At 52.6% G+C, this 27181-nt stretch overlaps 1 protein-coding gene across 1 annotated transcript; it reads right to left on the bottom strand.

Annotated features, from left to right (window-relative positions):
* Nucleotides 1–1208: 1208 nt before the first annotated feature.
* Nucleotides 1209–26495, bottom strand: NUMBL (NUMB like endocytic adaptor protein). Its single transcript, XM_047079295.1, has 10 exons — nt 26472–26495; nt 23177–23261; nt 21574–21713; nt 20508–20582; nt 20346–20420; nt 19008–19148; nt 10404–10593; nt 5765–6070; nt 2718–2840; nt 1209–1837 (listed from the first exon to the last, which is right to left on the bottom strand). Exons 1-10 carry the CDS (start codon nt 26493–26495, stop codon nt 1209–1211), a joined length of 1788 nt encoding a protein of 595 aa, XP_046935251.1.
* Between the last annotated feature and the right edge of the window lie 686 nt (nt 26496–27181).

Below are 27181 nucleotides of genomic sequence, written 5' to 3'. Positions count from 1 at the left end.
AACAATGTAGAGACTTAAAAACAACATGTTGCCATGTCAGATGACACTTTGGCCTAAGTTATGGAAAATGCAATCGACCAAACAAGAATTTTCCAGCTTAAAGATACAGGATTCCAAACCTGGTTATTTAAAATTTCAATACTGAACTTATTCCCAGCCAAATACAATGTTTTAAATTCCTTGGTTCAAAATCTGTAAGAGTTAGAAATTGGGGTGATTAATTTTGGGTCCCCTTTAATACTCACCTCTCACGTGCCGGGTCAGCATTCCCTGCGACCATGTTATGGCTCCGAGGTTACTGTGCAGGGACACACCCCCCCCCTTTTTTTCTTGCTTTTGAGATGACTCAGGAGGAAAGGCTCTGTCACCACACCATCCCCCCTGGACACACCCTGCTGTCCGAGGGGCACCATTATAGTCTTCCTTTATTGGCTGTCCTTGTATAATACAAATCTGTGAGTTTAGATACAAAAAAATCTGGAAATAAAAGATAGAAAAGTACCCGCCAGGCACCCCCCCCTTCTTCCCGGGCCCTTCCCCAGCGGGCACTGACGTGAGGTAACTGAGCATCTCCTTCCTCTTCCCCCCACCCCAACTCCTGGGCCCCCAACTTGGCCCCTGCCCCCACGAGACCTTGGCCCAAGGAAGATGTGGGCCCCCGAGTGGGGGAGAGGGGTGATAGGGGTGAGCACAGCATTGGCAGTGAACGCAGCAGGTGGGCAGAGGGAAGCCCTTTGCTTGTGCTGTGTCTGGAAGGGGACGGCCAGACTTGGGGTGGGCACTCCTGTGGGGTCCAGAAGAGCCCCTAAGTGGGCCTCCCTTTTCCATCCCACCCAACACTGAAAGGTCGAAGGTCAACAACAGAAACTGGGAGATGTAGCTTGAACCGAGGGCACTCAGTGGGACGGTGGCCATCCCGCTGTGTCTGGGGTTTGGGGGAAGGGGGGAAGGGCACCACCAGCCTAAGTCTGGCAGTGAAATGGGTCCCTTAGCCAGGCTGGTCCGTCCCTGAATCCCATCCTGTCACAACCTGGGCGTTACAATGTCGGTTCTGTAGTGGTTGTGGGGGGTGGTTCCGGGGGGGGGGGCGGTTAGAAGGGGTGTTGGGGGGTGGGGCGTAGCCCCAGGGAGCAGGACTAGGGAGAGGTTGGGCCTCCATTCCCAGGTGTGGGCACCTGGAGATGCTGGGGTGGGCAGGGCAGCTCGGGCTACAGTTCAATCTCGAAAGTCTTCTGCAGGTCGCCCGAGAAGGGGTTGGAAGGCTTCTCTACAGCAGGTTTGCCTTCTAACGCTGCCCACTGAGCCTCAAAGGGGTCCAATTCGGGGGCCGGGGCAGGTGCTGGCTCTGGGGGCCAGGGTGCCCCATTGGGGCGTGGGCGGACCTGGCCCCCGGGGGCAGTGGGCATGGCGGGGGGTGGGAAGGCCCCGGCTTTCCCGAGCAGGGTGGCTGGCTGGGGCTGGAGCTGGGCGGCTGAGCAGAAGGCATTGGCCACCATCTGTGAGGGTGTGATGCCCACCACGGGCACCCGGGGCATGGGCGGGTAGCCCAGGCCCGGGTAGGCGGGCACAAAAGGGGGCTGCATGTGTGGGGGCGGCAGGAACACGGCCACCTGTGCAGGTGTAGCGTCGAAGGGCCCCACGGGGGCGGGAAAGGGCTGCAGGGCAGGGGCCACAGGGGGCACTGAGGCCGCTTGCTGCTGCTGCTGCTGCTGCTGCTGAGCTTTGGCCACCTGGGACACCTCCTCTAGCCACCTCTCGGCCTCCGAAGGGGTTCGCTTGTGCCCGGGCTGGAAGGCCGCTGCAGGGGGCACGGAGGACTCACCCCAGGCAGAAGTCCCTAGAGGGAGGAGAGGGGCAGTTGAGGGGCATGGGCGGCAGCCAAGAGAACCCGAGCCTGGGGGTCAGAGTCTGCAGCCAGGCTGCGTGCCTTGAATCGAGTTCTGCTCCTCACTAGCTGTGCTGACTTTGGGGCAAGTGGCTTAACCATCCTGGACCAGGGCACGGTTCTGAAGTGCTAAGAAAGTACAGTGCTGAGATTCTAAGGCCCTAAGATGGGAAAGCACAGGCAAGACTGACAGGCACCAGCCCAGCTTCCCTTCTGATTGGTCAGTGCCGAACCTATTATTAAATATTTTTAATACCACCGTTCATTCTGGTACTTTGACAATGTATTGTTTTAGGAGGCTAAGATTTAAAGACTGCACGGATCGTTCTCAAAGTGTACAGGTCTCACCTAGTGAGTGAGGTTCAATGGTTTTAAGCTTGTGTTTTCTAAGATTCTAGAGATCTAAATTGATAGTGCAGTTCCAAGTGCTTCCATGGTTCTAGAACAAGCTCATGGCTCTAAGGTGGTTCCAAGGTTTCATGGTTCCAGAACTGGACATTCTAATATCCTGTGATTCTGAGGCTGTAGGTTTCTCAATTTTATGGTTCTAGGACAGGAAAGTTTAAAATTGATCCCGTGGTTTGAAGTGGCCCCCCATGATTCTAACGTTATCTCATGGTTCTAGGATGAGCCCATGGCTCTGAGAAGACCCTGTGATTCTAAGATGATCCAAGGCTCTAAACTGATGCCACGGTGCCAGGACGGTCCCATAGCCTTTAGATGATGCGTGGTTCTAAGACCGTGGGATTCCAAGGTTCCTGGAGTGTCTGAGGTACCCCCTGAGTGGAGCAGGGGGCTGTAGGGGGGCACTGCAGGGAGGGGCAGAGTTTACCTGCTGAGGCTGGTGGTGGCCCGGGTGCGGGTGCTCCAGCACTGGCGAAAGACGAGCTGATCTGTGTGCACAGAGCATTGATGCCGTCGCTGTCACTGGCTCCAGGGGGCTCCATCTCAGGCACTGGGAAGTCAGGGAAGGGTGGAGGTCAGAGAAGAGGCCCAGGCCCTACCCTTGACCCCGTGCCCTTAGGTGGCCCTCTCTCACCACCTGGGGTCCTTTCCCTCACAAGGTGTGTAGGTCGTGGGTCTACTCTGCAGTAACCAACGGCCGGGGCCATGAAAATGCTAACTCCGTGCTTGTGTGTGCGTGACATCTGAGTGGTACGACAGCCAAGTGGTACGTGACATTTTGGTGGCTGGGGTCCCAAACCAGGGAGGACATCATGATCTGTGTATAGTGGGGCACCTGGGTGGTTCAGTCCGTTGAGCATCCGACCTCGGCTCAGTTCACGATCTTGTTGTGGTTCATGAGTTTGAGCCCCGTGTGGGGTTCTCTGCTGTCAGCACAGAGCAGGCTTTGGATCATCTGTCCCCCTCTCTCTCTGCCCCTCCCCCACTCGTGTGCGTGCACGTGCTCTCTCTCTCTCTCTCTCAAAAATAAACATTAAAAAAAAAATCTGTGTGTAGCTACAAATCAGGAGAAATATTTTAAATGTTCGACAATATATATTAATTAAAAGATATATCCGACCACATACATGGCAAGAGCTCTGATGAGTCAGGATGAACGTTGGCCACACTGTTGTGCGGTGGCTGGGGATCATTCGTCCTCCTTTGGGTGGAGAAGGTGGGGGGGCCTGTCCACCACACCTGGCCTGGCCTATTACACACATCATGAAGCTAGAGATGCACCTGTGCCAGCAAGACAGGGGACACTGAACAGGTGCGGTGGCCTCATGAGAGCTTGGGATGAAAAAAAGTGCCATCCAAATAGACAAGAGAAACGCCAGTGTGGTGGGACAAGAGCCTGTGACATCTCAGCAAGCGGTCGTCTCCAAGGGAGCACATGCGATGCCCCACTGAGCATCAGAAAGAAATGGGCTGGAGGACTTAGCAGGTGTGACAGGGGCGTGCCCAGGTGGGAGGGTGCATGCTTTCTAGGTCAAGTCTATGATGACTGTAGTCCAAATAGGTGTGCAGCTTCTGAGGGCCTGGCATCTAAGTGTGACCGAGATCCAGGCGCGTGGCGTCCTGTGATTCTCAAGCGTGAGCCACTCCAGGCAGCCGCGTGTGACGTATAAATGTGTTTGCAAGCGTGCGTGAATCTGCAGGTGCGACTTCCATGTCTGTGTGAATCCGGGTGTGCGGTTTGTGAGTGTGCGCCGATCTGCGTGGGGTATCTGGACACGTGCCTAAGTGTGTGTTAATGGAAACATCTGGTTCTGTGACACCCAAGAGGGGGTGTGACTTTTGAGTCACATTAAGCGTGTGACTTCTGTGTGTGGCACCTGCGGCAGAGTGACATGTGTGAATCTGAAAATTCCGGGTGGCAGGTCACATCCAAGCAAGTGTGCGACTGGCTACGGGCGCGTGAAGCTTCCACCTGAAGCCTGGGGAGCCTGCCACCTCTCAGGGAGCGTGTGTGACAGGCCTGGGGGGTGCGTCATGGCAGGGTGCATGAGGACAGCAAACCCGAGGCTGTGTGAAGGCAGAGGGACACTGCGGGACACGGAGCGCGTGTGCGTCAGTCTCGGCAAGCACTGGCATCTGCTCAGCAGTCACCTTTGCGAGCAGCCCAGGCTTCTGGACGCAGATCAACGCCTCCCACGCCAGTCCCCGAGGCCACGAGGGGTGGGTGTCTCCGATCTGGCATATGGAAGCAGGAAAGTGGGCCAGACCACGTGACTTCACCAACAGCTGGGAGGAGAGGCAGCCCGCTTGCCCACCTCCCTGGGGCAGAACATGGTACCATGACACCTCTCTTCCCCCTCTCTCGTGGCAGACATTGCTTTGAGAACATGACACATGCCACCTCTCTCCTCTTCCTGGCCCATGGCAGACATTAGTAATCAAGCACAATGTGTTTTTCCCACTCAACTCTTTGCTCACCGTCCCCCTCACCTGGCCAAACCTCATGGCTCTACTGGCCAAATGCTGGGTCCCTGTAACTCCATCTTCCTTCCAAGAAAAACAGAACAGCTATACTGCCTCTCCTATCACTGCCCAGGGCAGGCACTGCTAATAGATGATGACGCGTCACCGCTTCCCTCAGCACTGTCCCTGGAAGATGGGGGTGCTGCTCCTGCCTGATCCTCTGCCGACCAGCGACATCACAAATCCATCACTATGCTCCGTGACCCCTGATCCCCGTGCTCGCGTGTGCCCTTCACCTCATGTCTCCACTGGCCAAATTCTGGGGACCTCTCCTTGGGCACAACAGAACTTCTGCTCTCTCTTCTCCCTTATCCATGGCAACCTTCACTAATCAATCATATGGTGTATCGCCTCGCTCCTTTTTCTTGCTCATGGCAGGCACTGTAAGGAGATCATGACATATGCCATCACTCTATTCTCCCTGCCCTGGGCGGACGCCGTTAACCCATCACAATCCTCCCTTACTCTGAGCCTGTATCCTTCACCTAGTCAGATCTCATGTCTCTCTGGCCAAATGCTTGGAGGGAGCATTAGCCTATGGAGTCTCAGTCTCCTCCTGAGCAAAAAGGGGCGTCTAGGCAGCTTTCCTCTCCCCCGGAACCCATGGCAGGCTTTGCTAATCAATCATGATGCATGCATGTGTGAGGTACCTCTCGGTTCTGTACCTAGAGCAAACATTACTAATTGATCATGGCTTATGCCATCCTTCTGCTTTTCCTTGCCATCAGTAGACATTGCTAATCGATCACATTTGCACTACCCCACCCCCCCACCCCCTCGATGGTGGCCGACACTGCTAATCAACCATGACGTGTTCCACCCCTCTTTCCTTTCCCGTGGCAGACAGTGCTAATCAATCAAGGTGTATCCACCTCCTCTCTATCTGTTGCCTCCTACAGAGGGTGGTATGGTATTGATCCTGATGTTCTTCCCACTGAGACACAGGCTCACCTGTGCCCTTCACCTGGAAGTCAGTGCGGCGCTGCAGTGTGGACGGCAGCTCATTCAGCCGTAGGCTCAGCTGCCGTTTGAAAGGTGAGTTCTTCTGGCTGAGTGCTGGGAACCCGCGGAAGGAACCCTGGCGAACCAGCTGCTCCAGGGGGGCGTGGCGTCGGGGGATGGCAGCTGCACTGGTGCCTGCGGCCACCGGGGTGCCCGCCTCACCCTTCTCCCCAGGGGATGTGGTGGCCGGCGTCGGGGACACATGCCCAGGCTGGGCAGGGCCAGGAGCCGCAGATGGGGCAGCTGCTGCCTCTGCTGGAGACAAGGCAGGGGGGACAGGCAGTTAGATACCCCACCAGGGCATTTGTTCCTCTCTCACCCAGCCCCCTTGATCGTCCTCCAATGCTGCCTTCCTCACCCGATGTGTCCTCTCCTCGCGACAGGCTGGTAAGAGCCCTGAAATGCCTCTCATCTTCACCAAGCCAATACTGCCTGCCCCAGGAGGCTCTCGGGAGTCCTCCTCCAGCCCAACCTTCTGTGTCGCTAGTTTCTGCCCCCAATCTGGCTTTCTCTGCTGCTTCTTCTGTTTTTCTCTCTGAGACCTTCTGTCTCCCTTTCTGATTAATTTAACGAACGCTTATTTGGTGCATAATGAATGTATCAGGCATTGTTCCAAATGCTTGCAAGTATTCAGTGATTCGAGCCTCACAGCTACCCAATGAGGTCGATATGACTGCTATCCCCATTTTACAGATGTGGAGACTGAGGCCTAGCAATGGTAAATGACTTTGCCCAAGCCACAGTGCTAGGAAGGGGCAGGCTGACCCCAGAGTCGGTGTCCCACACAAGTGCCCTAACCTGTCTCTCCCTCTGGCCTGCTCTCTCCACATCACGCTGTCTTCCTGTCATTCTGTCTGTTTCCTACCATTCTTCCCACCTCAACTATTTCGCCCCTCCCACCCGTTGCTACCTACTGTTCTAGACCCAGCTTGTTCCATCCTCTCCACTCTGGGACTGCCCTCTGTCCTCTGGGAGTACCTGGTTTCCCCACCTAGTACAAGGTGGGATCTTCAGAGGCAGGGACCCTCCCCCCGCCCCCAAGCCCTGTCAAAACACAAATATACACCCATCCTCCAATCAGGGCCTCACCCGAGCTGCAGCCCAATTAGGAGACTAAACTCAGGCCCAGAGAGGTAGGGAGGTCACCCAGCACTGCTTCTCCCATCTTCCAGGTGGAAGTGGTGAGGCTCTCACCCAAGCCTGGCTGGGGGCAGCTTGAACCACATGGGACAGGTTGGAACCAGGAAATCACCTCTGTCCCCACCTTACTGGGGGATCTCAGGAAGCCCCCTCCCTTTCGAGCCCCAGTTTCCCGGACTAAACCTGGGGTAACCACCCCTAAAACACTGTGAAAAGTGCACTGGTTCGCAACTCCTAAATTGGAAAGAGCTCTTTGTCAAAGGGCAAGCGAGGTGCCTTGAGACTGTAAATCGGCGCATCTACAGCAAAATGCTGGGTGATATGTTCAGCAAATCATACCATACTTCGTAAACTCTCATTTTGCTGTGCAAGCTGTAAAGTGCTTTCTATAATGCAAAGTACCTGGAAACTATAACATCCTTTGGAAACAGTAAAACCGCTTGCAAACTCTAAAGCGAATGACATGTTTTGTAAATTCCAATAGCCTCTAGAAACAGTAAAGAAATACCTGTGAACCGTGAAGGACTGTGTACCCAGTGCGTTCATTTGTAAACAATATAAAACATCATATACTGGACCAGGCCCTCTGTTAACTTCATTTTGTATCTGCTTTGTGAATGGTAAAATACTTTACAAATTCAAATAGATGAAGGGGCACCCGGGTGGCTCAGTCGGTTAAGCATTGGACTTCAGCTCAGGTTGTGATCTCACAGTTCGTGAGTTTGAGCCCATGTCAGTCTCCATGCGGACAGCTCCAAGGCTGGACCTGCTTTGGATTCTGTGTGTGTGTGTCTCTCTGCCCCTCCCCGGCTCGCTCTCTGTCTCTGTCTCTCTCTCAAAAATAAATATTAGGGGCGCCTGGGTGGCGCAGTCGGTTAAGCGTCCGACTTCAGCCAGGTCACGATCTCGCGGTCTGTGAGTTCGAGCCCCGCGTCAGGCTCTGGGCTGACAGCTCAGAGCCTGGAGCCTGTTTCAGATTCTGTGTCTCCCTCTCTCTGACCCTCCCCCGTTCATGCTCTGTCTCTCTCTGTCTCAAAAATAAATAAACGTTAAAAAAAAAAAAGATGATGTAAACTGTAAAATATTTTGTAAGCTGTGAAGAGCTTTGTAAATTGTCAAGAGGTTTGTAAATGGTCATGTTATTTATAAATAGAAACATACTCTGGGGACACCCATGTGGCTCAGTTGGTTAAGCCTCTGACTCTTTGATTTCAGCTCAGGTCATGATCTCACCGTTTGTGGGACTGAGCCCCAGGCTGTCAGCATGGAGCCTGCTTGGGATTGTCTCTCCCTCTCTCTCTGCCCCTCCCCTGCTCCCTTGCTCTCTCTCTCTCTCTCAAAATAAATAAACATTAAAAAAAAAAAAAAAAGAAACATACTTTGTACATTCTAATATTCTAAGTAATAAAAAGTTCTGTTTTCCTAGCTCTTTAGTTAGAAATATTTTACTATTTTTATTATTTTAGTTAAAAATATTTTAATTTTGGGGGCACCTGGGTGGCTCAGTTGGTTAAGCATCCGACTTCAGTTCAGGTCATGATCTCACGGTTCATGAGTTCAAACCCCATATGAAGCTCTGTGCTGACAGCTTGGAGCCTGGAGCCTGCTTTGAGTTCGGTGTCTCCCTCTCTCTCTCTCTCTCTCTCTCTGCCCCTCTTGCACTGTCTCTGTTTCTTCTTCTCTCTCAAAAATGTTAAAAAAAAATTAAAAAAAATCATGTCCCTTATAGACACAGGTAATCCAAAATCCAGTTCAGCGTTCAGGGTCACCACACCTTGTGTTTATTACTACTTGTCAAATCTTTTTAGTCTCCTTTAATCTGGGTCAGTTCCCCATGGTAAGTTCTTTGTAAATTCTTTTTTTTTTTTTTGAGAGAGAGAGAAAGAGAGAGGATCTTAAGCAGGCTCCATGATCAGCATGGAGCCCAACGAGGGGCTCATTCTTACAGACTTGAGATCATGACCTGAGCCGAAATCAGGAGTTGAATGCCTAACCGACTGAGCCACCCGGGTGCCCCAGTTCTTTATGAATTCTAAGCAGTGTTTTCCAAAAATTAAAAAACTAGAATACACACACACACACACACACACACACACACACACACAACTGGGGGGGTGGGGGCACCTGGGTGGCTCAGTCAGTTAAATGACAGACTGACTCTTGGTTTCAGCTCAGGTCATAATCTCCACAGTTTGTGGAGCCCCATGTCAGGCTTTGTGCTTGACGGTGTGAGGCCTGCTTGGGATTCTCTCTCCCTCTCTCTCTGCCCCTACTCTACTCTCCCCTACAGCTCTCTCTCTCTCTCAAAATAAATACATAAACTTAAAATTACACTGTGACTCAGAACACAGTATGCTTATATTTAAAAAAAAAACACACTGTTTCAGGGGCACCTGGCAGGTCAGTCAGTTAGGCATCTGACTCTTGATTTCGATTCAGGCCATGATCTCACATTCATGAGCTCAAGCCCCCCATCGGGTTCGGGGTTGGGTGTGGAGCCTGCTTAAGATTCTCTCTCTTCCTCTCCACCTGCCCCTCTTCCCCCCCGCCCCAACATGCAGGTGGGCACATTCGTGCTCTGTCAAAAAAAATTAATTAATTAAAAAAAAAAGAACACAGTTTTAGAACTTAGGAAGTATTTGCCACTTAGATACAATGTTAGAGTTTACCAGGTTTTTTTCTTTTTTCTGTGTGTGTGTGTGTGTGTGTGTGTGTGTGTGTGTTTATTTTTGAGAGGGAAAGAGAGACAGAGCATGAGCAGGGGAGGGACCAAGAGAGAGGGAGACACAGACTCTGAAGCAGGCTCTAGGCTCTGAGCTGTCAGCACAGAGCCCGACGCGGGGCTCCAACTCACAGGCTGAGATATCATGACCTGAGCTGAAGTCCGACGTAACCAGCTGAGCCACCCAGGTGCCCCTTACCAGGTATTTTTTAAACCCTTTTGATGGCAACCCAGAGCAAGAAATACCTTTTGCACGGTAACCTGTTACACACACACACACACACACACACACACACACACAAGCAAATATATATACTGAGATAAAAGTATCATTCAACTACACTTACCCTTACTACATTCAGCTAATCTGTTATTTTCTATTCTTTTCTATTTCATTTTTTTTTTTTTTTCAGCGCAAGCCACAATCCACCAAAGCTGACTTCACAACCCATTAGCCAGCCCGGATACACAGTTTGAAATGCCTCATAATGAAGCGCCGGGAGCTCTGCTGTGATTTGTGGCCTGCAGCACACTGCCCAAAGAACTCCTTAAACCCAAGTGAGCTTTATAAACTGGAACCAAACTTTGTGGTTGGTGCTCTGCTTTGTAAACTGCAGAGTCCCCGTATCTCTGCAGCTCTCTGCAGCGACACCGGATCCCCAGCCCCCACCCCCCTACCCCTGGGGCCCACTCTGTGCCCAGCCCTGCCCTCTGCGCAGCACCCACCTTTCTTTTTCTCGGGGGCCTCTCGCTCAGCGGGCCGCCCGCCGCCCGACAGGCGGAAGGAGCCCTCGCGGGCGAAGCTGGTGCGGCTGGCATCGAAGGCGGCCGTCACCCCGCATTCCTTCTCCCGCCGCTGTTTCCGCTCCAGGCAGGCGGCGAAGGCACAGCCCACCGCGTGGCTCAGCCTCTCGCCCTGTGGGTGGAGATCCGCGCGGGCTTAGAGACGCTGTGCTGTGCAGGCCGGACGCCAGACGCCCTGGGTTCCCCGCGGCTGGGTGTCGGGTGATCCTGGACGAGCGCCCCCACCCCAGCCCGGGGCCTCAGTGTGCGTCTGCACCGGGACGGAAACAAATGACAGCTCTGACGGAAAGAAGCCAGAAACAAGAGAGCAGTGCCGTACCGCTCCATTGATGCGAAGTTCGAGAACCAGCAAAACTCATCTACCGTGAAAAGAAAGTCAAAGAGTGGCCGTTCTTTGGGGGGTGCGGGTGGGAATTTTACTTCAAAAGAGAATGGCCTGGGGTGGGGGCGCCTGGGTGGCTCAGACGGTTGAGCGTCCGACTCTTGGTTTCCACTTATGTCACAATCTCAGTTTCGCGAGTTCGAGCCCCATGTCGGGCTCTGTACTGGTGGTGTGGAGCTTGTTTGGGATTCTCTCTCTTTCCCTCTCTCTCTCTCTGCCCCTCTCCTGCTTGTGCTCTCTTTGTCTCCCTCAAAATAAATAAATAAATAAACTTAAAAAAAAAAGTTAAATTCTTAAAAATTAAAACAAAAACAGCCCATCTATTGAATACATACTTAAGAGGCTCCAAGGCCACACTAATACTGGCTTCCTACTTTCCAACTGCGTGTTCTCAAGAACACCACTCTACCTTTCAGTGCCTAAGTCTCCCTGTCTGTAAAATGTGGGCCCTAACAGCACCCACTTAACAGGGTTGTTGCAAGAATTACATGAGCTAATACATGCAAGGAGGCACATAGCACTGGAAGCCGGCACGAGAACCTAGCACAGGGAAACACCACATAGGTGTCACTTTAAATCTGTCCACCCTTTGTTGGAATCTTCACAATCATGCCAGGAGATGGACATGCTTATGAGCCTGTTTTACAGATGAAGAAACTGAGCCTTAGTCAACACACCCGTTCTAAGTGAGTGGCAGGGTTGGGATTCTCATGAGATCAACCTAGCTTCTGTTTCCTAACCAAGATGCTCAGCCACCTTTTATTTATTTTTTTATTTTTTAAAAAATTTTTAACGTTTATTTATTTTTGAGACAGAGAGAGACAGAGCATGAATGGGGGAGGGTCAGAGAGAGGGAGACACAGAATCCGAAACAGGCTCCAGGCTCTGAGCTGAGAGAGCTCACAGAGCCCGACGCGGGGCTCAAACTCACGGACCGCAAGATCATGACCTGAGCCGAAGTCGGCCGCCCAACCGACTGAGCCACCCAGGCACCCCTCAGCCACCTTTTAAAGATAAACTTGGGAACAGAAGTTCTCAACAAAATACTAGCATGCTGAACTCCTCAGCAGAGTAAAGAGGTTATGCACCAAGGTCAAGTGAGATTTATCCCAGGAATGCAAGGTTGATTCAACCTATGAAACCAGTGAATGCAATACACAGTAACAGAAAGAGGGAAAAAAGCCACATGATCATCTCCATTAATGGGGAAAAAGCATTTGACAAAATCTAACATCCTTTCATGATAAAACAAAGTTCAACAAACTTGGAATAGAAGGGCACTTCCTCAATCTGATAAAGGATTTTCATGAAAAACTCACAGCTAACACCATGCTCAATGGTAAAAGAGTGAAAGCTTTTCCATAAGAATAGGAACAAGATGAGGATGCCCATTTTCATCACTTCTTTTCAATGCTGTACTGGAAGTTCTAGCCAGAGTAATTACACAAGAAAAAGAAATAAAGGCATCCAAATTGGAAAGGGAGAAGCAACATCATCTCTATTTGCAGATGACATATCTTATATATAGAAAATCCTAAAGAATCCACAAAGGAACTATCAGTGGTAATAAATGAATTTGGCAAAGTTGCAGGATATAAGGTCAATACACAAAAATCAGTTATATCTATATACGCCCGCAGTGAACAACCCAGAAATGAAGCTACAACAATCCCATTTACAACAGCGTCTAAAACAGTAAGATGGTTAGGAATAAATTTAACCAAGGAAGTGAAAGACATGTGTGCTGAAAACTACCAAACATTACTAAAAGAAATTAAAGAAGACCTAAATGAATGGAAATACATCCCATGTTCATGGATTTGGAAACTTAATATTGTTAACATAGCAGTATTTCCAAAGTGGTCTGTACATTCAATGCAATCCCATCAAAATCCCAATAGACTCTTGAAGAAATAAGAAAAGCTGCTCTTGCAGAAACAGCAAAGCTGATCCTAGAATTCATATGGAATTGCAAAGGACCCAGAATTGCAGCCAAAGGAATTTTGAAAAAGAACAAAATAAAAGAATTTACACTTTTTTTTGAAGAATTTTAGAAGTTTTTAAAAAAAAATTTTTTTTAAGGTTTATTCATTTTTCAGAGACAGAGAGACAGAGCGTGAGCGGGGGAGGGGCAGAAAGAGAGGGAGACACAGAATCCGAAACAGGCTCCAGGCTCTGAGCTGTCAGCACAGAGCCCAGTGCGGGGCCCGAACTCACGGACGGCGAGATCATGACCCGAGCTGAAGTTGGTGCTTAACCGACTGAGCCACCCAGGTGCCCCAAGCATTCACACTTCCTGATTTAAAATAGTACTCCAAAGCTACAGTAATCAAAATAATGTGATACCGCCATAAGGATAAACATACACATCAATGAAATAGAATTGAGAGCCCAGATATCGACCCACACATTTATGGTCAATTGATTTTCAGTGAGAGTACCAAAACTATTCAAAGGAGAAAGAATAGTCCTATTAGCAAATGGTGTTGAGACAAATGGATATTCACAGGGAAAAAAAATTAAGTTGGACCCCTACCTCACACTGTTTACAAAAATTGACTCAAAATAGATCAAAGGCCTAAATGTAATAGCTAAAACTATAAAAGTCTTAGAATAAAACATGGAGTAAATCTTCATGACCTTAGATTTGGCAATGGATTCTTATGACACCAAATACACAAACAACAAAAGAAAAAATAGATACGCTGAATTCATAAAAATTAAAAACAATTTAGGGTGCCTGGATGGCTCAGTGTTAAGCATCTGACTTTGGTTCAGGTCATAATATCACAGTGCATGAGTTTGAGCCCCAATTTGGGTGAACCCTGCTTCTCTCTCTCTCTCCCGCCTTCCCCTGCCCCTCCTAGGATTCTCTCTCTCTCTCTCTCTCTCTCTCTGCCCCTAGCTCACTTGCACCCTCTCTCTCTCTCTCTCAAAAAAAAAAATTAAAAACAATTTGTACCTTAAAGGACACTACCAAGAAAGTAAAAAGACAACCCACAGAATGGAGGAAAATTTTTGCAAATCATAGAACTGATAAGAATCTACTATCCAGAATATATAAATTTCTTACAACGCAACAATAAAAAGACAAACAGTTGAAAAAAATGGATAAAGGGGGCGCCTGGGTGGCTCAGTCGGTTAAGCCTCCGACTTCGGCTCAGGTCATGATCTCGCGGTCCGTGAGTTCGAGCCCTGCGTCGGGCTCTGTGCTGACAGCTCAGAGCCTGGAGCCTGTTTCGGATTCTGTGTCTCCCTCTCTCTGACCCTCCCCCGTTCATGCTCTGTCTCTCTCTGTCTCAAAAATAAATAAACGTTAAAAAAATAAACAAACAAACAAAAAAAATGGATGAAGGATTAGAATAGACATTTCTCCAAAGAACAGAAACAAGTGGCCAATGAACACATAAAAAGAGTCTCAACATCATTAGTCAGCAGGGAAATGCAAATCGAAACCACAATGAGATACCGCTTCACACCTACTTAGGGCGGCTGTAATTAAAAAAAAAAAAAAAGGAAAATAATAAGTGTTGGCTAGGATGTGGAGAAATTGGAACCGTTGTACATTGCTTGGTGGGGATGTAAAATGGTGCGGAAAACAATTTGGCAATTCCTCAAAAAGTTAGACGTAGCTCTACTATATGATCTAGCAATCTAGCTTCTAAGTACAGACCCCCCCCAAAATTAAAAACAGCTATTCAAACAAATGCTTGCACAGCAATGTCCACAGTAGCATTATTCACGATATCTAAAAGGTAGAAGCAACCTAAACATCCATCAATGGATGAACAGAGAAAACAACTTGTAATAGAGCCATGCAATGGAATACTATTCAGCCATGAAAAAGGAAGTACTGACACACGCTACAACACAGATGAAGCCTGAAAACATTCTGCTAAGTGAAAGAAGCCAGTCACAAAAGACCGCAGGCTGTATGATTCAATCTGCATGAACTATCTAGAAGAGGTAACTCCACAGAGACAGAAAGCAGACTAGCGGCTACCAGGCTTGGGGAGGTGGGTGTGGGGAACAGAGAGTGACTGCTTAATGGGTATAAGGTCCCTTTTAGGAGTGATGGTAAGGGTGCCTGGGAGGCTTGGTCGGCTAAGGGTCCGACTCTTGATGTCAGCTCGGGTCATGACCTCATGGTTTGTGGGTTCGAGCCCCACATTGGGCTCCATGCTGACAGCGCAAAGCCTGCTTGGGGTTCTCTCTCTCCCTCTCTCTCTCTGCCCCTCTCCAGCTTGTTCTCTCTCTCAAAATAAGTAAATAAACATTAAAAAAAAAAAAAGGAGTGATAAGGGGCGCCTGGGTGGCTCAGTCAGTTAAGCATCTGACTTCAGCTTAGGTCATGATCTCACACTCTGTGAGTTCGAGCCCCGCGTCGGGCTCTGTGCTGACAGCTCAGAGCCTGGAGCCTGTTTCAGATTCTGTGTCTCGCTCTCTCTCTGCCCCTCCCCTACTCATGCTCTGTCTCTCTCTGCCTCAAAAATAAATAAAAACATTAAAAAAAAAAAAGGAGTGATGAGGGGCGCCTGGGTGGCTCAGTTGGTTAGGCATCCAACTCTTGATTTTGGCTCAGTCATGATCTCATGGATCAGGCTCTGTGCTGACAGCGTGGAGCCTGCTTTGGATTCTATCTCCTTTTCTCTCTGCCCCTCCCTGCTTTCTCTTGCAAAAATAAATAAATAAATAATAAATAAATAAATAAAAATAAATAAATATTAAAAAAAAAAGAGTGATGAGAACACTGGAAACTAGAGATGATTAGTGAACAGCATTGCATGTATACTAATGCCATTGAACTGTATGCTTTAATTTTTTTTTTAATGTTTATTTATTTTTGAGACAGAGAGAGACAGAGCATGAACGGGGGAGGGGCAGAGAGAGAGGGAGACACAGAATCGGAAACAGGCTCCAGGCTCTGAGCCATTAGCCCAGAGCCCGACGCGGGGCTCGAACCCACGGACCGCGAAATCATGACCTGAGCTGAAGTCGGACGCTTAACCGACTGAGCCACCCAGGCGCCCTGAACTGTATGCTTTAAAATGAAGAATTAAAAAAAATTTTTTTTAATGTTTATTTATTTTTGAGAGAGAGAGAGACAGAGCATGAGCAGGGGAGGGGCAGAGAGAGGGGGAGACACAGAATCCGAAGCAGGCTCCAGGCTCTGAGCTGTCAGCACAGGGCCTGATGCAGGACTCGAACCCACAAACCGTGAGATCATGACCTGAGCCGAAGCAGGGTGCTTAACCGACTGAGCCACCCAGGCGCCCCTAAAATGATGAATTTTATGTGAACTGCACCTCAAAAAATAAAGCATCACTTTGAGGAATCCTGGGAGTCCTATTGTTTAATGCTTAAAATCTGAGGCTCACAAGTGGAAAGCAATTGCAGACAAGGTCACACTCTTTTCTTGCTTGGATTCTCACCCTCAAGTACTTGTCTTTTCTTTTTTTTAAGTTTATTTATTTTGAGAGAGAGAGAGGGAATGAGAGTGAGTGCACAAGCAGGGGAGGGGCAGAGAGAAGAGAGAGAGAATCCCAAGCAGGCTCTGCACCGTCAGCACTGAGCCTGACACGAGGCTGGAACTCACGAACTGTGAGATCATGGCCTGAGCCGAAACACCTAACTGACTGACCCGCCCCAGGTGCCCCAAGTACTTGTCACATGAAAGCAACCGCTCCTAGTTACTGAACATTTGTTATGGGACCCTATTTAACACTTTCTGTGTGTGACCATAATATACAGGCTTCACCAACACACCTGTCAGCAGCCACTGCTATTATCTCCGTTTTATGGAGGGGGAAACTGAGTCCCAGAGAGGGAAGCCACTTGTGCCTGACGTCCCACAGCTAGGTGGGGTGACACTGAATCCAAACTAACCACATGGCAGTGTGTTTTCCAAAAATAGCCACAACAAGTTTCTGGCAACCACACGCTCTTCCAGAATTATGTCATTCCCCTATCAGAGGTGGAGTCTGTGTTCTCTCCCCTTAGCCTGGGAAGGCCTCTGTGACTGCCTGGACAAACAGAATATCACAGAAGCAATGCTGTGTGGTCTCCAGGACTAAGTCCACACAGGCGACAGCACTTCCTCCTGGCGCGAGCTTGGGCTCTCGCTCTCTCTCTCCTTTAACTCACTTGGGAGCCCTGAGCCACCGTGTAAGAAGTCAGCACTCCCGAAGCCTCCAGGCTTGGAGAGACCTTCTGGAGAGGTCCTGAGACTACATGAAGAGTGGGAGATGTCCGGCCAGTCTCCTGGTGTTACAGCTCCAGACTGTAACAGCCATGACCGACTCTGGACCCACCCAGCTGAGCCTTGTCCGAATTCCTGACCTACAAAACCCCCAAGAGATAATAAATGATTGCCGCTAAACATTGGGGCAATTTGTTACGCAGCCACAGATAACTGTTACAACTGGTACACTATGCCCCAGAAACAGCAGTTGCTATGGGCTCTGGGCTTCTCGTATCTCCATGCTAGCCCCCCAGCCAGCCATAATCAGTACTGACTAATCAATCCTGACATGCTCAAATTTATCTTTATCCCCCAGTTCTGAGATCTGGAGTTGTGCGTACGAGTGAGGAAGTTGGGGGTACTAACTAGTTTTGGGGGTTCAGAGCTCCTGGAGTGGGGATTTCTGAAATATGAAGGAATCCTTGTGGGGGATACTGTTAGAATCTGAGAGGGACGCATGTCGTTTTACTTGCCCGGTATCCATTCCTCTTGCTTTTGATAACAGCACCCTGGTTCCCTTTGGGGAGCTCCCCCTCAACGCTGGGTATGTCAGGCTGTGTGCTCCAGACTCTCCTGACCAAGGGGTGGGCAGTGACCCATTGCCAGGTCAATCCCATGCCCTCTTGTTGGAATTTTAACCCACAACACTGGGAGGCTGGATTCATTTCTGCAGCAATGCAGTGAAAGGAACTGTCCCCTGACGTTCTGTCCCCAGGCTGCCCAGCTCCCTGACCTTTCTGATGCTTAATGCTCTGACTGTCCTTCGATTCTGTGAGATGCCTCCTATCACACTATTCTGGATTTACGTTAGCCAGATTAGTTTCTGTTGCCAGCCACTGAAGACTGGCTAATGTACGCAGCTGAGACTGCCTTCCTACCAAGTTGGGTGGGGTCTGAGGTCAGGGTCCAGGGAACAGGACAGAATAAAGACTATATTTTCCACCATTTTTTTTTTTTTTTTTTTTTTTTGCAGCCAGGGATGTCCAACGGGATGTAATTGTTCCGTGACTCCCCAAAAGGAGAGGGTGTGCCCCTCTTCATGCCTCCCTCCCTCATGTGGCTGGAATGAAGATGTGAAGGCTGGAGCATGTGCACCCATTTTGGATCATGGAGGGGAGGCCACAGCCCTTGATGAGCAGAGAGAAGCACACCAATCCTGCACTGCCTGCATGTGCACCCATTTTGGATCATGGAGGGGAGGCCACAGCCCTTGATGAGCAGAGAGAAGCACACACAATCCTGCACTGGATGTCTTTCACATGAAACAGGAACAAACTTCTATCTCACTGAAATGACTGACAGCTGGGGGTTTTCTGTCAGAGCCTCAGAATCCTAACTGTGAGACTGTATCACAGAAGACAGTCCATTTGTGGCTTTCATCAGATTCTCAGAGGGGGCCTTCACCCCCTCAAATGTAAAGAACTGCAAACACAATGAATCAAGGCTGAAAGAAGCAGGAGGACCTGGGGGGGTATCTTTGAGAAGGGCCGGAGGGAGCCTGCTGGGGGCAGGAAACGCTCTACAACTTGACCTGGGTGGGGTTTTTACATAAGCCAGAATTTTACGGAGCTGTGCCGGGACCACCTGTGCATGTTACTATATGCATATGACCCTCGTAAAAAAGAAAAGTAAGAGAAACATGAAGAACCGCTGATAATGAGGAGGACGATAACTAATGTTTCCCCGAGCGCTTCTGATGTCTGGCCATCATTCCAAATACTTGGTATTAACCCACGCAAGCTTCCCCATAATCCTCTAAGTTAGGAGCTGTGAGGACACAGGGCATGGAGAGGAGAGGGGAGGGGAGGGGATAGGAGGGGAAGGGAGAGTGACTGGCCCGACTCCAGGGAGACAAGACTCAGCCTGGCTTCCTCCCGGTGATCCTTCCTCCGGTGATACTCACAGAGTCCTTGAGTGCCAGGAAACAGTGGCAGATCCATCGGCGGGTGGTACCGTCACGGCAGATGTAGGAGAAAGCCTTGTCCAGGTTGCGGTCAGGGGCACAAAAGGAGACCTTTTCGATGGTCTGGTCTACCAGCAGGTCCTGGAAGGTGGCCAGGGAAACCAGGAGAAGAACTTGAACTATCTTTCACATACTCATTCAGCACTCCCCTTAGCGACTGCTCTCTGTCCTGTTCCGCACGGGGTGGGGACCCTGCACCCATTGAAACAGCAGTGGGCCCTGCTCGCATGCACGGGGCTCCCGGCTTAGTGTTGGAATCAGGCCCATCACCAGACAGAGGCACAGGCGAGGGGCCAGGGCCGGGGTGGGGGAGGTGCAGGGACCTGTGGCGGTCAGGAGCGGGTGCCTGACACAGCTTGGTGAGGAACCAGGCAAAGCTTCCTGGAGGAAGTATTTTTTTTTTAATGTTTTATTTATTTTTGAGAGAGAGAGAGAGAGACAGACAGACAGACAGACAGAGCACAAGCGGGAGAGGGGCAGAGAGAGAGGGAGACACAGAATCCAAATCAGGCTCCAGGCTCTGAGCTGTCAGGACAGAGCCCAACGCAGGGCTCGAACCCACGAACTGCGAGATCATGACCTGAGCCGAAGTCGGACACTTAACCAACTGAGCCGCCCAGACGCCCCTGGAGGAAGTATTAACCAGGCAAAAAGGCAGGGAACAGTCTTTCAGGGTAAAGGAACTGCGTGTGCAAAGGTGTCCATCCCGTTCAGTTGGTAACCTGACTCTTGCCCTGTGCTGCCGCCTCCTTGGGCAGTTTCTGTGCAGGGAATTCGATGGTGAGCAAACAGATGCTTAGGTTTGGGCCCCGGGATGCCCCCGTCTGGCTGGGAACACGGACAATAAACACGGAACAGCTAACATCCACTGATCTGAGCACATATGCTGCCCCAGGGACAGTTACACGGCACGCATACACCTTCTCACGTAAGGGTAGGGGCCATGTTTATCCACATTTTACAGATGAGGCAACTGAAGCACGGAGGGGTTGAACCTCACACTCTGGGTCACCCCGCAGATATGTGGGTGAGCAGGGATGCGAGCGAAGGCGGCTGCTCCACACCCACTACCTGCGCCAGCTCACAGGTAACGGTAGGACTCGGTCCTGAATTACGACCATGAGGAGTGCCAAGATGCTGCAGGAGCACATGGCCTAGAAGGTCCGGGAGGGAGGGACATCATGAGGGTGGGTGGGAAGGTGTGCTGAGCCCCGGTTCAAGCAGGGTGAGGAGAGGGGGCCCACTGGGGCCCACTCCCACCCCCCACGAGCCTCCTACCTTGGTCTTGTCATCCACCACTCGGAGCCCATCGGCTGACACCCAAAGGACGGACTTCACGGACTTCCGGCCCATCTGGGGTGGGGGAGGAGGAGAGAGGGCCTGGTCAGGGCTGCCTCTTCCGGTGCGGCCCTGCCCCCTCCCGGCCCAGCCCTCACTCACCGCCTTCAGCTTCTTCACAGCGTCTTCACACACGTGCATCCCCCGGGACTCCTCCACCTCCACGTGGCCCAGGTACTTGGTGGGGAGGAGACGGGAGGACAGGAAAGCAGCACAGTAATCAATACCGCCTAGTGTTTCCCGAGCAGCTGCCACGTGTCACCCAATGTCCCCTAGCCCATCACACATATTAACTCACTCACGGTGCCGCCACTCTGCGAGGTGGGTCCTCTGTTCCCATCCCAGATACACAGATGAGGACACTGAGGCTAGCAAGGAGTTCTGACTCCCATCTTGCCTCTATTCCTGGCCCTAACATGTTACTTCCCGTCCTTCTAGGGGCCAGAGTCTGCGTCTCCGGGCCTCAGCACCGGCCTGCCAACGACCCATGGGAGCTGGGGTGCGCTCACCCCAGCCTCCTTACCCCGTTGGGGGGATGGCTCTATTTCCCAGCATTTTCCCGATGACATCAAGCTCGAGTGCCCACAGCTGCAGGTTAGTGACACAACCTTTATTGGCTTTCTTTCCTTCCCAGCGTTTCTCACACTTCCAAATGGACCCCCCCCCCGCCCCCTCCACTCCCACCCACTCCATGCCTGCTTCCAGGGGAAGGGAAAAGAAAACGGAGGGTTTACGACAATCGGCTGTCGTCACCCAGCCAGGCAAGGGACTAAGTTGGGAGTTGAACCTGAATCCTGCTGTCTCCCTCACGGAAGCGCAGTGTGCATTTTGAAGAGTCGTGATGGTCTAAACCAAAAAGCACTTCATAGTAAAGGGCTGTGCAAATACCACAGGCTTTTGTGGCCTTCCGGTGCCTTTTGGAAATTGTGAGCTCCCAGAGGATGGGGTGACTCAAGGAAGAATGTCCCCTGGCTCCCCAGGTAATACCTTCCTGGTACAAGAGAATGCGTGTTGGGTTTTAATCCCAACTTTGAAGGGCCCAGGCTGTGGGGTTCTTTGGGGATGCGTCGTCTCTCGCATTTGGGCCAGGGCCTCAGCCACATCGCCCAGCACCCCGGGGCCCCGGGACGGCATGCACACAGCCCCTGCCTGCGCCCCGCCCACTCACCCTGACTGGGAAGCTGCAAGTGCCCTTGCGCACCGCATCCTCATCCGCCTGCCACTGGTGGGGGCGCGACGCCTCCGGCACGTAGGCTGGTTTCCGCCGCCGCAGGCTCTGCCGTAACTTGTTCATGGTGCCCGCCCCTTCTGGTGACACAGGACAGGGGCGCGGGTCAAGGGCAGGGAGGGTCAGATAACACGGGATCTGGGTTACAGGGTCAGGGGGTCCCTGGGTCAGAGGGCGTAGCACTCAGGGAACATGCAGCGGCAGCGGTCAGGGGCCACTGGAAAACGGGGCAAGGGAAGGCAGGGGCGTGCCAGAGTCAGCGGTGGGGATTCAGAAGAAAAACATAGGGCAAAGGTGCATGGAGGTCTGGGATGGGGGTCAGGAGTCCGCTTTGAGCTGTCTGGAGATTGGGGACGTGGCAGTCCAGAGGCATGAGGATCCAAAGTAATGGGGAGTCGAGACATTGGAGGGCATGGGGGTTAGAAGGCATAGGGCTCAGGGGTCACAAGGCCAGGATTTTGGGGGTAGGAGGTCAGGGGCTGAGACGGTCAGAGGGCACAAGAGCTGGTGTTGCACGGGTCCGATGTGGGGGATGTGGGAGGCCTGGGTTCGATGTGGGGGGGGACACAGAAGGTCCAGGGACTGAGGTCCAGAACCCGAGGGTGTGGAGGCTGGGGGCTCATCTCTGTGCCTCTGAGATGTACTCCTCTGACAACTGTGTCTGGTCTAAGGCAGGAGCCCCTGGGGCGGTGTGCACCTGTAACCATCAGGGGAAGGGGCAGTAGTGGAGGTGGCCACAACGGAGGTGGGGACAGTCTGTGCTAAGACAGTCTCTCTGACTGATAAGCCATACGGACTGTCCCAGGAGGAGCCCGAGAGGACAAGGAGGATAGAACACTGCCAGCAGATGGGGACTCTGTGTGTGTGTATGCGCATAACTGGTGGATTCCTGAACGTTGTCTGGATCTAAGCATGCAGAGATCATCTGTGAGCGTGTATTTCTGAAGGCTGAACATACGGAAGGACACTGGTCTGACAGCGGCTGTCTGCGAAAGTGTGTGTCCGGAAATGCTATCTGTGAGGGGGGGTCTGGGTCCAAGGGTGTGGTTGTTTCTGGAAGAGTAGGTCCCTGAAGGTTGTTGCCGAAGGGGATCTAAGTGCGAGAGTGGTTGTCCGTGTGTGTCTGGGAACCGTGCCTGTGACGATGTGTGCGAGCATGAAGCCGTTGTCTTTCAGAGGCGTGGCCATGACCGTCGTCTTCCAAGCCGTGTGTCTGCCTGAGGGCGTGGCTGTGGTCTTCGATGGCGGTCACCTGTGGCAGTGTGCAGCTGTGAGGCTTGTCCAAGAGACCCTGCCCCTGGCCGAGAGTGCAGCGGTTGAGAACGTGGGGCTGTTGTCTGTGAGAGTGTGTTCACGAGTGGTATTTGTGAGGGTGTGACTGATGGTCACTGAGTGTGCGGGGAAGACATTCGAGGGTGTCCCCTCATGGGTGTGATTGCACCTCCGCAGCCTTTGCGGTGGGAGCAAAGGGACAGTTCCTCTGGTTGTGCCAGGCTACCCACCTGCTTGCTCAGCCTTGCCCTGGCCCCAGCTGGTCACTCACCTGGCTCCGTCCTGGAGGTTTCGGGGGGCCCCAGGGCCCCACAGGGGGCTGGGGGCAAACGCTGCTCAGGCCTCTTGGGTCCGCCCTGCCCAAGGAAGGGAGGAGAAGGTGAGACACTGGCTTGGGATGGGGCTCGGTCCCCTTCCTCCCCACCTCTTTGGACAACAGCCAACCCCCCCCCCTTCCATCTCAGGCTCCCTGGTGAGAGCCCTGGTTGTCATAGCAACCGTTACTCAGGAGATCAGCCACCTGGTAGCTAGGGCCTAGGAATGAGTAGGTGTGTTTCTGGGGGCACGTGTTGGGGATGTCCTGGTCTCAGGAGGCAAGGGGACGGTGTGAGGAGGGAGTGCCTTGACCTCTAGACGCCTGTCCAGGCTACACATAAACATGTGGTCACATGCATGCATGCAACTCATGTCTACAGTCGCCCCAGGCACCTGGTCACAGCTCTCCACATGTGGTCATACACAGGCACGACCACAGCCACACACACCGCATCACACAGATGCACATAAACAGTCGCAGCCACAATAACCATCTGGTCACAGATTCACGTTCACAGACACGGACGTTGTCCACGCACATCTCCAGCCCCAGCCTGCCGAGGCACTGCCACAAACATCTGGGCCCATCAGCTACCAAATATGTGGTCACTTCTGTCTTCTCAGCCACATACAAAGAGCTGGGCCCAGGCAGAGGAGCGCACTCCCCACGACAGTCATGACTCCTCAGGCCCTCGCCCAAGACACTCATGTTGCAGACCCACGCACACAGAATCACGGCAGTCAGAGGGCACCCATTCGCCCCAAGTCACACACAGGCACAAGTGCTGTCACACCTGACACACGTTTGGCCACGCACAGCCACATCCAGTCACAGCCACGTGGGTTTAATCATCTACAGGCCCACAGCGGCACACGGGTACCCAGCCCCTCTGGTATCGGTCACACCAACGCACCGTTTTGGTCACGTGCTGTCACAGTCACACACACCCTGTCAGGGGGGCACACATGCGGTCACGGTATGAGCCACACTTACACAGATGGTCTTCCACACCCAATCACACACAGAGACACTGACAGCCATAGCCTATGCCTTCTAGAGACACAGGCACGCACACTCAAGACACGCAGGTAACCAGAGACAACCGTCCCTAAGGATGGCCACACTCAGGGACGGCCAGACAATTGCCGGTTCAGAGTCACAGCCATACACATTTCAGAAATGGCCACGTGGGCAAAGTCACACGGCATCAGTGTCCACATTACCCAGCCACGTACCCTGGTCTCGATACAGTCACCCCACGTCCCACCGTGTCACCCCATCACAGAGAAACGCACAGTCTCTCTTCAAGCGAACACACAAGTCACAGGGATAAGCATGTGGTCGCATACAATCAGAGCCCCGTGTGGACAGACACACATCTCACACATAGAGACATCAGCACACAATTTCTACTTCACACATCACGAGCACACAGTGATGAAGAAAGAGAACTCAGAAATGCAGTGACCCAGGCACAGCATTTATAGCTGAGTTGACACAGAAGACATGGTCCCTGAGAGAGCCATGTCCACGGTCAGGACAGTCACCCAGTCACCAAATCACGCAGACTGAAACCCAGGCAGTCCAGCAAGCACATGGGGACACACACACACACACACACCTATAAATGCACAGAGTCACTTAGCATCAACACACAAAGCTAGATGGAGTCATTTATACAACCCTTGTTACACAGATGTGGCCATGAGCACACATGTGTAAAGTCACAGTGCCATTACACAACCACATACAACGTGACTTCATGTACAATGGCAGACACACACCCAGAATTGCAGGGAGACTTGTGTGTCACACAGACATATGCGTGACCTACATATACAATCAGTTACGGACACAACTACACTCACAAGTCAGTGGGAGAGTGGCACATGGACATAGAGTCATAGACACAACTCCATGTACACAGTCCCAACTCCACCCACAGCTTGTCAGCCACACAAAACTCGCCCAACCCCACGCCCAACACACACACTGTCACAACACAGTTATAGCTACCAAAGCACACACCCAGGGTCACAAAAGATGTAATCACAGACACAACCACGCAGTCACAACCATGCACACACAAACACACACTAAAAAGTGACAGGGTTCTGCATAAGGAGCAGCTGTCAAACACACATAGTCGCACAAATGCTGGGGTCACCAACAGACACAAACGTGCACACTATGAGACACAACCACAAGCACAACACGCAGACACACATACAGGATTCCTCACAGTCACCAGCTCCAGCACACGCGCGCGCGTGCACACACACACGCGCGCACACACACACACACACACACACACACACACCACAGTAACACAAACACCGGGTCACACTCTTAGCCACCTCCCGTCGCTTGCTTCCCCCCTTCCCCCCAGGTACCACACACAAAGCCACCCGTCACCGTCACCGCAGACGCTGCAGACAGACAGGGCTGTGCTGGGTCCCTGGGGAGCCGCCCCCCACCCCCAGCCTGAATCCTGAAGCCTGGGGGCCCATACCCGGGAGGGGGAGGCGGCGCATTGTCTGCGGGTGGGGCCACTCCCAGGCAGCTGGGCAGCCCCAGGGACCCTTGACCAAGCCTTTGGGGGTTGCCTAAAATTTCCCTATTTTATTCAGGCTAGGTGGGGGGTGGAGTCCCAGACCCAGGGAGCTTGTTTTGAGAAGGGTCTATTCCTGGGACGCCGCCCAAGGATTGGGGGGGGATGCTGTGCCCAGGGTGTCTCTGAGGCCTGGGTACAGACTGTGCCTGGGATGCCCCCTAGGCCTTGGCTTGGTGGGGAAGCCATTCCCAGGGACCCCAGCCTCAAGACCTTGCCTAGAGGGTTGTTGTGCTCAGAGACCACCTCAGGGAGGGAGGGGTAGGGATTGCGTCTGGTCTGGAATGGCCTCCTGGAGGCCTTGGCTTGATGTGGGGTTGTGTCCTGGACCCCATCCCCAAAACCTTGCCCAGGGAGTTGTACCTAGAATCTGTCCCCCTGTCCTTGGTTTTTTTGAGGGCCAGGTCTACGTCCAAGATCCCTATCTTCAGGGCCTTGGCAAGAGAGGGCCTGTGCCCCAGACCCCCTGTCTCTCAAGCTTTGGCTTGTGGGGGCCTGTTCTGGACCCCCCACCCAGGCCCACCCTCCCCAGTCTTGGCACCCTCTCTCCATCCGGGCGCCGCGGCCGCCTCCCACCCTCCGCCACATCAGCAGCGGCGCCGCCCCCCACCCGAGTCCCCCCTCTCCCGCCCTTCTCACGCTGGCCGCCGCGCTGCGGGACATCCAGGGCCCGGGCGCCCCCGCCTCCCGCGGCCCCGGCTGGGCCCGGATCCCCGAGCGCTGCTGCTGCTGTGGCGGCGGCGGCGGCGGCGGCGGCAGCGCGGTCTGACGCGGGCCGGGGCCGGGGGCCGGGGGATGGTGCGGGATGCACGCGCGCGAGCCTGCTCCGTTCCCCGGAGGATTCCGTTCCGGGGGCGGGGGAGCGCCCCTCCTGCCTCGGCTCCCCGCCCCAGCCCCGCCCATTGGCCCGCCGCCTGCGGGATATGCAAAAAAAACCCCGCCCCGGCCCGGCGCCTGGCCGGCTCAAGCCCCACCCCCTGGCCGGCAGACCACGCCCACACGCAGATATGACCCCCGCCTACTCCAGCGCGGCCACCGCCCCGCCACGCCCATTGGCCAGTCCCCGGTTGAGGCAGCATGTGAGCCTCGCAGAGACCTTCCCCCCCAGGCCCATCCTGGCGTGGGCTCTCTTCCCCTCCGTGACCCTTGACCTCCGGTCCCCTTCTGTTCCACGTCCGCAAAAGAGTTGCTTCGGGAAGCTCTTTGCCGCTCCACATACCCAAATCTTCCAGCTAACCCCACGGTTCTTCCAGCCTAGCGGGGGCGGGCAGGAGCGGTGACGAGGCACTTTTTGCAAGGAAGGGGAGGGGGAATGAACAGACCCCGGCATCCTGGTGCGGGAGCCCTTG

This window comes from Lynx rufus, unplaced genomic scaffold, assembly GCF_022079265.1.
Source record: "Lynx rufus isolate CCGP_SWC_20201006 ecotype Redwood Valley unplaced genomic scaffold, mLynRuf1.p SCAF_16, whole genome shotgun sequence".
Classification (NCBI taxonomy): Eukaryota; Metazoa; Chordata; class Mammalia; order Carnivora; family Felidae; genus Lynx; species Lynx rufus.
Note: the sequence above shows the minus strand (reverse complement) of the source record. Positions and strands in the feature narration are given on the sequence as shown.

What these genes read in the sequence shown, in the direction of transcription:
- NUMBL (XM_047079295.1), bottom strand. Translation starts at nt 26,495, where the DNA reads ATGTCCCGCAGCGCGGCGGCCAGC. An exon ending in CTTGCAGCTTCCCAGTCAGG is followed by an intron (nt 20,583 to 21,573) that starts GTGAGTGGGCGG and finishes CTCCCCACCAAG; the next exon opens with TACCTGGGCCACGTGGAGGT. An exon ending in TCCTGGCACTCAAGGACTCT is followed by an intron (nt 10,594 to 19,007) that starts GTGAGTATCACC and finishes CTCCACCCACAG; the next exon opens with GGCGAGAGGCTGAGCCACGC.